The sequence below is a fragment of the Sorex fumeus genome, unplaced genomic scaffold (assembly GCF_029834395.1).
Source record: "Sorex fumeus unplaced genomic scaffold, SorFum_2.1 ptg000115l, whole genome shotgun sequence".
Taxonomy (NCBI): Eukaryota; Metazoa; Chordata; class Mammalia; order Eulipotyphla; family Soricidae; genus Sorex; species Sorex fumeus.
Genome location: NW_026606172.1, coordinates 2,323,991 through 2,338,036, shown reverse-complemented (window position 1 = coordinate 2,338,036; position 14,046 = coordinate 2,323,991). Strand labels below are relative to the sequence as shown.

At 36.9% G+C, this 14,046-nt stretch overlaps 1 protein-coding gene across 1 annotated transcript in view; it reads right to left on the bottom strand.

Annotated features, from left to right (window-relative positions):
* Positions 1-14,046, bottom strand: part of PROS1 (protein S) — a 95,145-nt gene that overhangs the window by 70,209 nt on the left and 10,890 nt on the right. Inside the window, exon 2 of the mRNA XM_056135465.1 lies at positions 3,309-3,466. Within this exon, the coding sequence (XP_055991440.1) occupies positions 3,309-3,466 (158 nt within the window). The remainder of the gene's footprint in view (positions 1-3,308; positions 3,467-14,046) is intronic.

Below are 14,046 nucleotides of genomic sequence, written 5' to 3'. Positions count from 1 at the left end.
TTGAGCTTTCCTCCCCGCCCCCACCAGGGCTCTGGCAGCCGAAGACCTCCAGGACCAGCCACCACCATGCTGAGACCACTCTCCGCACACATGAAGGTACTGGCAGAGGGACAAAGCCACGCGGGCTCCGGGGCCGAGATTTCCAAGCCTACTCGGATTGGAGTCGAGCATCCTCCACCCAGATCCTCCAAATTCCAGTAGGCGGGGGTCACACCCACCACCTGGCCCCCTGGCGCTGTGTAATCCCATCAGCAGCCAAGACTCAGAGACTATAAAATCCAGATCCCGGAACCGCGCGGCCGACATCTTATCAGGACATCTTTTTATGACATCTTATTATCTCATTCCTACTTTGGACAAACTGGCAGGCTATCGAATGTAGCCTGCCCACAGGGCAGAGTCTGGCAAACTCCCCGTGGCGTACCCAATATGCCAAATACCAGTAACAATGATGGGTCTCATTCTCCTAAAGAGCCTTGAATATAATCTCAGGGCTAGGATGGACTGGGGACTGCTCGAGGCAATCGACGAATAACAGGATGATGAAATGAAATGATGAAATGGTGAGGTTGTACGGTGGTAGAGTGCTTGCCTTGCACACAGCTGACTTGGGTTCCATTTCTGGCACCCTGTATGGTCCCCCAGCACTGTCAGGCATAATGACTGGAGGGAGGGAGGGAGGGAGGGAAGGAAGGAAGGAAGGAAGGAAGGAAGGAAGGAAGGAAGGAAGGAAGGAAGGAAGGAAGGAAGGGGAAGGGAGGGAGAGGGGGAGGCGAACTAAATAAAATTACTAAGGTAGAAAGAAATCAGATAAAACTGGATGTTAGAGTCAATGTAATTCCAGGTATAATTGTCAACTGACTTGTAGAGTTGTGTCTCAGATAGAAAGACCTTCTAAACTTATAAAGTTACAGTGAATAATTTCTTACTGAACTATGTACAGGGTCTCCCAAGTGATGCTTGAGGGATGGAGAGCACATCCGACAATTCTCAGTGAACACACAGGGAGTCCAATGAGAAGTCCTGAGGAATCAGTGCTGCCGGGGCCCAGCAGTGCTACAGTGCTGGGGATCACGAGGGCCACATCTAGGGATACTCAGGGGTCTCTAGGGCTACACCTAGGGATTCAGGGTGGGAGACAAGTGGTGCAGGGGAGGGAGGGAGGGAGGGAGGGAGGGAGGGAGGAAGGAAGGAAGGAAGGAAGGAAGGAAGGAAGGAAGGAAGGAAGGAAGGAAACAGACAGAAGGAAAGAAAGTTAAAATCAGTAACAGATTTTTTCTTTAACTTTTCTTGATTTTATTTAGAGGTCACACTCAGCAGTGCTCAGTGCTTACTACTGGCCCTTTGCTAAGGGATCATCCAGCTGGTTCACGGGGACCATATGTGGTGCAGGAAATGAAACCACAGTCTGCACTTGTCAGGCAAGCACTTTAACCTCTGTGCTATCTCTCTCTGTTTTGTCTTCTTTTATTTCATTTCTCTTTATTTCTTCCTTATGGTATCAGCTGATACTGTTGAGACCAAAGTGAGAATAAATTAGAGAAGTAGAAGCAGGTAGATGAGCTTCCATTCTTCACCATCTCCCCTCCTCATCGTGATGACTGCCATTTGCTACTCAAAGGCTAAACTATTAGAACATATAAATAGTACCAGAAACAAATACTCAAGAATGTATATGAATGTAATTAAAAAAATGAAGTCTCAGTCATGCAGACTTTTCTTAAGCTGTTCTAGCAAAAATAATACAATACAATACAATAATACAAATAATACAATACATATCTAATACAGTATAGTATTGTATTAGATAATACAATAATTCAATAATACAAAATAATACAACAATCTAAAATAATTGTATAATATTATTATATTGTGATTAATATATACACAAATTTATATTATTAACAAATAGAATCACATTATTAACATATAAAAATAATACAATAAAAAATAGTTGGGATGAAAAATAGACCAATCAAGAATGGCAGAGGGTTTACCATTGTTGAAGCCTAGGAAAAAGGGTGTGGAAGTTTATCATATTGTCTCTACTTTGGTGAATATTTCAAGTTTACATGATAAAAAAGAAATGTGTAAATATATATATCATGTGTATCTGTTTCCATCAGACTGCTAAATAGTAGAAATACAATTGGGCCTTGTCAATAGCTTATCCTAAAAAGCAATAAAAATGAAAGAAAAACTTTTAAATTTCACCTACTCCCTCTCACCCACTATTAAAAATGAATGCCTAGGTTGGGAATGCCTTTGAACCTAGGTGGAAGTAGGTGGCGGTAAAAAGGATCAAAGAGAAACCCCAAAGAGAAAGAGAGTAACTAAATGATTACTGAGTCAGACAAGATCTCTTTAAAGAAGGGGCTTCCACTTTCTTAACTCTCATCTAGTATCATGAACTCAGAGGCCAAGGCAAAGGTAAAGGAGTTATTTGGTAATGCTTTCTCCCTCATCTCCTCTTGGATATTTTAGAGTTTATCTCAGAAAATACCTGAGGTATCCTGAGGTTTATTAGATTGAATTCTCAATGTAGTGCTCATCCTCACTCTTAGAAGTACCGTTTACACACTTGCTTCTTGCGTTGCACAGGACATCTTAAAACTAGCATATGTCTAAGGAAAATTAGTGGACTAAAAATGAGGTCCAGGGGGTATCCAGATTTCTCTGCAATGCTCAGAAGTCTTTCTGATTAGATTATTTTCCACTAACTAGGAAAAATTTATTTATTAAAAATATAAATTCTAGCCCAAGAGTCAGAATAGGCATAGATACATCTCAAGGTATATGGGGTAAATTAAAGTATACTCAGGATACATAACATTGAAAAGAATTCATCACTATACATTCACTAAACACCTACTTATGTACCATGTTCTGGATTATCAGGTTTCTTTTTCTATTACGTGGCCAATGTAGAACTTTAATAAAGCATAATGACAATGTAATAACACATACACACACAACACACACACACACACACAATGTACATGAAATGAGTCCCTCGTACATCCAAAACCACCAAATTCTGGTGGAGATTATTTACAAACCCATTTTGTAAATACTATTTGCTGATAATAAGGTTGAACTAAATTATACACTGGTCAGAATATAATGCCTTTGGCAACAGTGTCTTCCTAACAAGTCCACCTTCCTTTGAAGATATTTCCTCCTAAAATGCTTCAGTGATTAGAACTGGAAGGAGATACACACAATTTAACTGCAACACAGACACAATAGAACACAGACTCAAGCTGCTTAGGTGTGCTACGTTAATAGTTTGCATGAATTCTTACTGTTTCAGGATGATTTTCAAAGATTTCTCTGGCTTCTTCTTTATTACAAATTTCTTCAATGCATTCTCTTTCAAGGTTGCCCTCTCTGGCTTCTTCCAACATAGAGTTTGCACGACGTTTCCTAACTAGGACTTGGGAAGCATCCTGCCTGGATAAAACTGAAGGAAAAATGAAATTAATGTGAACAAATACTTTATTGTTTTAACTAAGATGTTATATTATTAAACAAAGAGAATTATTTAATAAAATAGCATATTTTATAAATAAAATGACAAAATCCAAAAATAAAATAATAAACATAATGATAAAATACTTATTAAATAATAAAATAACAAAACCTGATCCAAATAAAATAACAAAATCCATTGCATATTGGATTAAATGTAATTTACTTTTAAGGTATGGAAATTTAAAATAGTATCATTGAAAGGAGAAAAAAATATGTATATGTGCACCTTGGTTAATAACTCTGAGTAGAATTATTGCGCACTACAGCACTTGTACAAAGATCTACAGAAATTATTCAAGTTCATGCTTGAGTTCAAATTACCAAACAATACTTAATGCTTACTTTTTTATGACTACATTGGATAAAAAGAATTAAGCTATGTCAGAAGTCATAGCTACACCATCTTTTAAGCTAGAGTAATGAACTTTCTTAATGCTAATGATAAACTTCCACGACTCTACGAGAAAAGAGAAACACAGGAGGATAAATCAGCAGAAGGGGGGGGGGAAGACCTTATACAAAGCGTAAAGGACAGGAAGTAAAGGGAAAAGAAAATGACAACTTCAACTATCTTAACATTTTTAAAAGTTGAAACGAATAACAAAAAAAACATAATAAATTCAACACTGAGCAACAGATTTAAGGGGGGGAAAACAGCATCATAAAGAAGAGATAGAAACAATACCAAAAAAGCAGCAACTTTTTCAAATTAAAAAGTAAAATAAAAAAAAATACAGGAAGTGGCTGAACTTGAGAACCTGTATTTGTACCCTTCTCAGATGAAGGTAAACATATATTAAAACTTGCATGGTTACACAGAAAACAACCTGAAGCCCAATTAATTTTATAGGAAAGGGACAGAATAAGCTTTTAGATGGATTTGAGATAGAGAAACCCTCACTAAAGGACACCCATCACAAGGAAGAAGCTGCAGCAAGCAAGAAATATCTAAGAGGTTGCACTCTGCCCAGGGAATAAATAGGGAGTGGGTTACAAAGAACACCCACACCTCAAATCTACAATCTTATACTTAAAACCATTTACTGAGAGACAAATTTTAGAGCAAAAAAGCGGAGTCAGAGTCACCTATGAGTGTCATATTAGTCATCTTTTTGCTAGCTGGGGCCTGAGAGATACTTATCTTAAACCCAGCAGACAAAATTCTTAAACCCAGCAGACAAATCTCAGTCCCCATCTTACTGCTACTAAGAAAGCCACAAAGGCAGCTCAGATAGAGAAGGGAATACCAGGTAAAGGGTGTTTGGAGGACCCGCTCGGAATGGGAGATGCGTGCCGAAAGTAGACTATACACTGAACACGATGGCCACTAAATACCTCGATTGCAAACCACAACACCTAAAAGGAAAGATGGGTTGCGGGTGGTGGGAGGGATACTGAAATCATTGGTGGTGGAAAATGGGCACTGGTGGAGAGATGGGTCCTCAATCATTGTATGACTGAAATGCAAGCACAAAAGTTATAAGTCTGTAACTGTACCTCATAGTGATTCACTAATAATTTTTTTAATTTAAATTATAATGAGAATACTAACACATAAAAATTTGCATTTCTATGTAAAGTGATGAACATGTGAAATCTGAAATTAAAGTGCAATATCATAAATGTTCGTCCAAATTAAAATATTCAGTGGTAAAGGTGACAAAATAAATAAATAAATAAATAAATAAATAAAGCAGCAAAGTACCACCAGTTAGCAAGGGCCCCGTTGTCTGCTGCAAATTCTTTGTTGATCTATGGTCCGCCTACCCCTTGCTCTGTTAACCCCAGAGGACACGTTCTATGACTAAGCGTCCAGCTTCCTCCACAGACTTTCCTGATATGGACTCCCTAGCCACCTCTCCAGGTTTGCCTGTTGAAGCACCGGGAGTCTAGAAGATCAAGTGACAGACCAGGTCCACTGAAATGTGATGCAAAACACATGCAACTTCAATCCTCCTGATGTTTCCCAGGTCGGCTTGACCCTAACATTGTATGTGTTGCATAATCCTCGTTATGACAAATATGCCAGTGGTCATAGAGATCTGAGTAGTGCTACACTCACTGCAGGGCACGCACATAAACTTGGAAACATTACTGTGACCCGGCACTTGGAATCACGAACACCCAGAATTGGCAGGACTTGTTTGAACATGGACCCTCTAATCAAATCCTCTTATAGCACCGTTATCAAGAGACAAAGGGATGAGAAATCAAAAAGGCCTGGAAAGAATTCCAAGTATATCAGAGCTACGGGAAATCCCTAATGAAGACCTCAAAGGATGAGCACAGATGATACTGAAATGAAAGCAATGTAAGAGAACTTCAACAAGGACCCAGAAAGTATGAGAAGAATTCAAACAAAAGTCATAGAGGTGAAGGGGACAGACACACTGGGCCTGGGGGGTGACTCAGAGGCCAAAAGTCCTTGCTTGCAAATGTTAGTTCATAAGTTCATCTCCAATATTTCCTGCCTATGTCAAACATGGTCTCTTCCGCTCTACTGTTTGGGAACTCCAGTTAAACATCAGGATTTGCAGTCTCTACCATACACGCAGGAACTTCAGCTTCATACGCTGAAGCTAAACTTTGAAGTCCTTGATGAGCACTGCAACAAAAGTATGTGTGAGCAAAGCAGCCAAGAGTATAACACATGGCAAGAGTGATTGGGAGATCCACAGCAATTCCAAGTGAACACAACCAGATTGTGTACAAGCACCAATAACTAAACAATGGAACCCCTTGCACATGTCCAGCACCAAATTTAGTTTTGTGTGTCTCCTGGCAAGCACCATGGCCAAATGTACAAATTTGCGATGAGATGTACCTCTTATACCACACCCAAAAGTGAAAGCAACACAACCGAGTTTGTGTGTACCCCCTGCTCATCCAACAATTTGGACTCCATAAAGAGAAGTTAGGGGAAAGTTATGGAAGAAGAGGGAGGTGAAGAAAAAGAATACAGAAGAGCAACTAAAACTTACACAGAGAGTTTAAATAAAAGATTATTAAACCACCAAATATTAAAACAGTGAACTCGAAGATAATATTGGAGGAAAGTATCCAAAAGGAGCAGCAGGGAAAAAGAATTTTAAACAAGATATTAAAGAATTTAAAAAAATATATTAAAGAATTAAACTAAATATAATATAAGAGCAAGGTGAGATAGGATCAAGATGAAGAACATTTGCTTATAAGAATTCCAGAAAGAGATGTGAGGAGGCAGAATTTTTCTTTGAAGATATAATAGCAAAGGAATTTCCCAAGTTGAAGGCAATAGATACTGGAAGTTGAAAGAGCTATAAACAATACAGTTCAAATAGAAGTATACAAAGAGTCAGAGATAAAGAAAGAATCCTAAAAGAAGATATGACTCTCATTAGTGCCATTGGTGAATTTCTCCACATAAACTCTAAGGACTTGAAGGAAACTGCATGATATATTCACAATATTGAGTGAAAAAAGACCTTCCAAGACCACCTATTGATGTATCCTGCTGATACATCACTTACGTTTGAAGAAGTGACAAAAAGCTTTATAGTAAAGAAAAGAATTCATTGCCACTAAACCAACTGTGAAATAAATAATAAAGGAAATTCTATAAAATAAAAGAGGGGCTAGAGAGATAGCACAGCGGGTAGGGTGTTTGCCTTGCACAAGGCCGACCCGGGTTCAAGTCCCAGCATCCCATATGGTTCCCTGAGCACTGCCAGGAGTAATTCCTGAGTGCAGAGCCAAGAATAAACCCTGTGCATCGCTGGGTGTGACCCAAAAAAGCAAATAAATAAATAAAATATAAAATGTATTTATTTTTTTGGGCCACACCAAGCTGTGCTTATTCTTTACTCCTAGCTGGTTTTGTGCTCAAGGATCTTTCCTGGGAGGGTTCAGTCGTCCATGTAAAGTGCTGAGGATTGAATTTGGATTAGCAGAATGCAAAGGAAGTGCCTTACCTCCAGCTTTAGAAGGAAAGTCTTATTGGGAAGTAGCAAGATATCTAAAAAACATAGTGTGTGGGAAAGGAAGAGACTAATATTGAGCACTCATGAATTGACTTAATAGCTTTCCATCAAAAGTGGGATCTATGGTGTTGGAGTGATAGTACAGAGGGTAGGGCTCTTTGCCTTGCACAAAGTCAAAATGGGTTCATTCTGCTGCACCACATATGATCTGCTGAATCTGACAGGACGGATCAGAGCCAGGAGTAAGCCCTGAGTACTGCCAGTTGTGTCCAAAAACAAAAAAGACTGAATCTAAACTTAGAACCTAGTCAAAAAAATTTGGGGTTCTGGTAGCCTCAAAACAAATGTGTGAGGAAACAAACAAGAGGCAAATGAAGCTTGATGACTACAGAAAAGGAAGGTAATGGAGTATAAGGGAAGAGAATGAGACCAACAGGTGAACAGGGACAAAATATGTCCCAGATTTACAGAAAAAATAATAAATTTATTAACATTTATAATTCCACTAAATTTCATGACCTAAATTCATGAATCAAGACTCAGAAACCACAAAGTGGATGGATCTCTTACATACACAACACCCGCCCCCCGCCCCCGCCGCCACACACACACAATCCAACTTGAAGCTCTCTACAAGAGAACATGCCTTAGATAGGATTATGAAAAAAAGGGGTGGATAAACCACAACACCCTAAAGAGAGAGCAAAAAGGAATGCCATGCCACAAAGGTGGGGGGTGGGAGGGTGGAGGGTGGGAGGGCTACTGGGTTCATTGGTGGTGGAGAATGGACACTGGTGGAAGGATGGGTACTTGATCATTGTATAACTGAAACCCAAGCATGAAAGTTTGTAAGTCTACAACTGTACCTCATGGCGTTTCACTAATAAAATAAATTAATAAATAAACAAATTGTTGGTTTGACTTCCAAACCAAAAATAAAAAAACAGGGCTGGAGTGATAACGCAGTGGGTAGGGCATTTGCCTTGCATGTGGCTGAACCGGGTTCAATTCCCAGCATCCCATATGGTCTCCCAAGCACCACCAGGAGTAAATCCTGAGAGCATGAGCCAGGAGTAACCCCTGTGCATCACTGGGTGTGATCCAAAAAGCAAAATAAATAAATAAAAATAAAATGGGGGGTTATAATAAAAGATTTAAAAGCAAACATACATAAAAATGGTAGACAAAAGGGGCAGGTATATTCATGCCTATGTCAGATAAAATATATTTCAAGCTAAATATGAAAGGTAATGAGTAAAAAGAGACATTATACAATGAGTTAAATCTCAGGGCTAGGATGAAGGAGACATTACTGGGGCCTGCTCGAGGCAATCGACAAATAACAGGATGGTCGTGATTCATGATTCGTGATACAATGAGTAAGGAAAGAGGTCATATATATCTTGACACTTAACATATATACACCAAACAATATACCAAATATGTAATATATAGTCATTTATATTTATAAATATATATTTATATATGAATGTTTTATATAAATATATTTGTATATAATATATATATTTTTAAAGCAACAAATAACAGAAATAATGACTAATGAGAGACCTCAACAGCAATACATTTGTAGTAAGATATCTGATCAATGCACTCAGCTGAATAAACAGGTCAACAGACATAAAATCAACAAGGAAACAACAGCCTTATGAAAAACTGTTTATCATCACGGATTATCGGGAAATGAAAATCAAAGCAATAAAGATATATTACCTCACACCTGTTATAACATCAAAAAAGACCAGAACAACAAATACTGATGTGAACATGGACAAAAAAAGTCTCTACTGTTTGAACCCCATCAAATATGGTGTGTAATTATGGAAAATGGGTAGGGAGTGTCTTATGATATGTCCAGGAATATGTTCACTCATATGTGAGGCTTGGCCTGAGCATGTGGAAAGCAGCCTGAAGCGAGGCAGCAGTTGGTAGTGGAGGGGCTGGGGCTGGGTTCCTTGGGGCGGGGTGAGATCACTCCCTGCCCCAAGGAACGCCAAGGGAACATAATCTTAGCTAATGACATTCAACAAAACATTAAGAGTTTTTGGACCAGGGATATAACTCAGTGGTAGAACACTTGCTTTTGTACTATACCCTGAGTTTATTCACCTGCATCTCCCCAAAGGAGGATTCTACATTATAAGCAAGAAGATTTATTCCAGGGATACAAGGATAACTCAAAATATGCATATCATTTCTTGTGATAGTGTGGAAATCTTCAAAACTAAAAAATTATCATATGATCCAACAATTCTATTTCCAGGTACATACTAAATGAACAGAAAAACATTAATTTGAGAAGATACATGCACTCCTATGTTCACTGCAGTGCTATTTATAATAGTCATGACTTGGAAACTACACCAAATGACCAGTGACAGATGAGTGGATAAATGAGGTCCTTGGGGATTTTTCTCCTGGCGGTGCTTGCGGGACCCTTCAGTGTTAGGGATCAATCCTGGAGCTCCTGTGTGCAAAAGAGTTGCTCCTAGTCTTTGAGATATGTATGTTAGTCCTCTAAACTTTTTATTAAGTTCACATCGGTTTACAGAGAAAAATTGGTGTATGTTTAAAGAGTACAATGCTGTGACGACAATTATGCAGGTAAATAGAAAAATATTACAAGTAACATAAATAAAAGATAAAAGAATACTAACCAGTCACACAAACATTGCTAAAGAGAAATATTGAAAATCAGATAAAGAAGCACAATGTATCTTTTTATAATAAAATTTACAAAATAAAAAAATGTCTTTGATGATGCTCAGATCTGCTACCTATCCATTACTAATTGCTGCTTCTCAGAAGATATGAGTTTTATTGCCTCCACTGATGAGAGAAGTACAAAGAAAACTGCTACAACTCTGAAGGAATAATAAAGCCAACGATAAGTTAATTTTATCTAAATAAATTTAAATGTGAAATTTTTATCTTATTAAGTTTCATCCTAATATTTTAATTGGTCTGGTACTTAATAACACTTGAATTATATATTATTGCATTTAATCTTCACAAAATAAATATTAAAATATTTATTGAAAATAATAAAATACACCGTAGGATAAAATCACTATCCCCCCATTGTCCTACTGAAAAATTTGAAAAAAAGTGCATACTGAGGTCACAGAACTAGGAATGGTGTTAATGTAACAAGAATTTCAAAATAATCTTTTTTGCGGGGCCAGAGGTAAGGCACTTCCTCTACAGTCCTGTTTTGATCCTTGGCACCACCTATGATTCTCTGAGCACTGCTAGGAGCAACCTCTAAGCACAAAGCAAGGAGTAAGCCACACAAAGCATGGCCCAAAAACCAAAATAGTAATAATAATAATGAAATAATCCCTTTAGTTTAGTGCTCAATTTCCTATGCACTCTGCTATTCAAATGCTTAATTTAACAAAAGAACTACATAGCCTGGATTGATCTTACGCAAGATAATATTATTTGTCATATAAACTTATCCATCTAATAGTGTGCTTTCAAAGGAAAATTTTGACATCTCATCAAAAATATATGTGTGGAAATCCTATTTATGATTAAAATCCTACAATTTATGAATCCTACTATTATGATTATGTAAAATGTAAAGGGAGTTTGCTAAAGGAAATAAGTCATCTAGAGAAAGACATATATTGTATGAACTCATATAAGCTGGAGCGATAGCACAGCGGTAGGGCATTTGCCTTGCACGCAGCCAACATGTCGACCCGAGTTCGATTCCTCTGCCCCTCTCGGAGAGCCCGGCAAGCTACCGAGAGTATCTCGCCCGCACGGCAGAGCCTGGCAAGCTACCCGTGACGTATTCGATATGCCAAACACAGTAACAACGAGTCTCACGATGGAGATGTTACTGGGCCCGCTAGAGAAAATTGATGAACAACGGGAGGACAGTGACCCATATAAGTTTAAAAAATAATAAACAAGGTGTGGAAAGAAGGACAAAACTAATAAAAAGGATCAGACTTGTGGTTATCAGAGGCAAAGGGTAAAGCGAAGGGCAAGGGTTGGAGGAAAGAGTCCCCAAACTAAAATTACCAGTTAGAAGATAAGTACAGAGAGTATAATATACAGCATCATAACTATATATAACAGTATTATGGATTCTAGGAGTTCTCAGTGCAATAAAATGTTTTTGTTTCTTTTTCTTTTTTTAATTATATCTATGAGATAATGACTATTATCTGATTTTTTGTAATGATTTCACAATATTTTAAAATCAAACTGCATTGCTATATATCAGAATTTTTCAGCAAAAGATGTCAGTAATTTCTTAATAAAACTTGGGCCTGGGGGAGAAAACAGCATGATGATATCACAGATCCAAAAGCACTACAGAGACAAATAATGTTTAGAATTGCTTTTATAAGCTGATTCAAGGTCTGTCTGCTCCAAAACATCTTACCCCACAGTTCCAGCAAGTTTCATTAGTCATCATGATTGGAAACAACTTAAGCATGTGAATGTTGTTTTTGCATTGTCCTTTAATCCTTATCACAAGTTCTCTAAGTAGAAATTAGTCTTCTTTTTATATGCGAACAAATCAAAATTCAAGAAAATTGGATGTTTACCCAATTCCCAGCGCTGAATTCTTTCTGCTTCCAAAACTTTTTTGCATCACTGCATAAGAGTCAACAGTTTGTTTTTCTTTTCTGGGTTAAGACTTCCAAGAAAGGTCCTTGTTCAAACCCAACTATGTTACTTGAAAAGTATTACATCCAGATTAAAATTTGATGTTATAATATTTAATTGTATTTTTAAATGAGAAGTATGACTGTATCTGTTTGATTTTTTTTTTGTATCCCTACTTTTAAATAGGGCTCCAGAAGATTAGATAATTAGGCATAACCATTACCCACACTGATTGCATTTTTTTTTTCAAAATTGTCATCAGAGCCTTCATCTGTTCTCTTCAGTATTTTTCTGTGAGCACAAAACTTTTATTTTTGGAGCATAAACTTGACTGTTTTATCTTCAAAGGTAATATATCATTATATTTTTATTTTATTATTATTTAAATATTATATATTTATATAAATAAATAAAAATATATTGTATATATTATACAAATAAAATATATTCTATAATATGCTTTAGCATAGAATATATTTTATTGCATATTATATATAATTATTACATAATTATATACATTAATATTGGACTTCATCTTCAGGACAGTGAGGTTAGCATTGCTTCTCCTCATAGGCACGGTCTCCAATCTTCGGTTCAGTTCCTTATTCCAGAGGGAGGTCTAGTCCTTGATCCTCCATATGCACTTGGTTTCCAAGCTTCCTATCCTCTGCTCAAGGTGGAACAGAACCACAGAGCTTCAGGCTACTTCATAATGATCAGTGTGATGAGGGTGAATAGTCCAAGAGCTAGGATAGCTCGGCTTCTGATCTCTTCCATTCTAACTGCTAATTCTTTACAAATGCATTTTTATATTCCTCTTTTCAAAAATCTTCTTGATCTACGTTCTTCCTTCTGCCTCCTTTTCTCCAGCCCTGCATTATCTAGTATCCCAGGTATGAAAAACTGCCTCTTAATGAGTATATGTATCTGTGAGTCATTGACTAGCATATAGATTGGTGTTTGAACCTTTGTTTCTGTTTTAGTGTAGGATGAGATTAAAAAAAAAGTGGCTCTCAGTGTTCAAAGAGAGAGAACAAATAGATAAAACTTCGAGATATAACTGTGCTTCAGTTCTTGAAACGGCATATTTTTTCTAATTAAAATTTTTCCTGAGGAAAAATTGAATGCAATAGTTAAAAATTAATAATGACCAAAGCTTATAGCCATGTATTACAAATTTTAATTAAACCACTTATTCAATGTGATATCTTACATTTATCAATAAAGATTTCTGTCACAGAAGATTCAGATGAATAATGTTTGAAAATATCAAGAAAAAAGAATAACACAAAGATTTTTTATTAGCCATTTATCAACATGAATAATTATCAATAACTTTCAGAAAAACTTGTTGGCTAGTAGAAATGCTATGTGTGTACTTAAGATAGAGTTTAATTTTTAAACAAAGTTTGTAATAGATGTTATACTTAAGTTTTGTCTATAATTCACACTGAGGACAAGGCAGCTAAGGAACTGATTCTCCAATTATTATGGTAGGGGTTAAAAAATGTCAGAAAAAGTATTTTAAACAAATAAACCATGATTCTTTTCTTGAAGAAAACTGAGCAATAAATAAACTCGTGAGCAATGTGTTAAGAAAGCAAAAATCATGAGATAGGTATGAATAAGAAAGAAAACCAGAAAATAATCTGGTAGTTATATGTTATATACATAAAGGTGAGTTCTAAATAATTTGGCCTGTAAAGGACAAGGATTGGTCTTTAGCTGTAAGAAAGTCACTGGGGGTCATTATCATTGACCACCTACTCACCCATTTTATAACACACTGATAAATGTGAATGGAAACAATGCCTGAACTGAAGTGAAAGAAACCTCCCCTTACTCTGAAGAATGCAATTTTAATTTCAGATCCAGCTCTAGAAAAAGAAACAATAAACCAAAC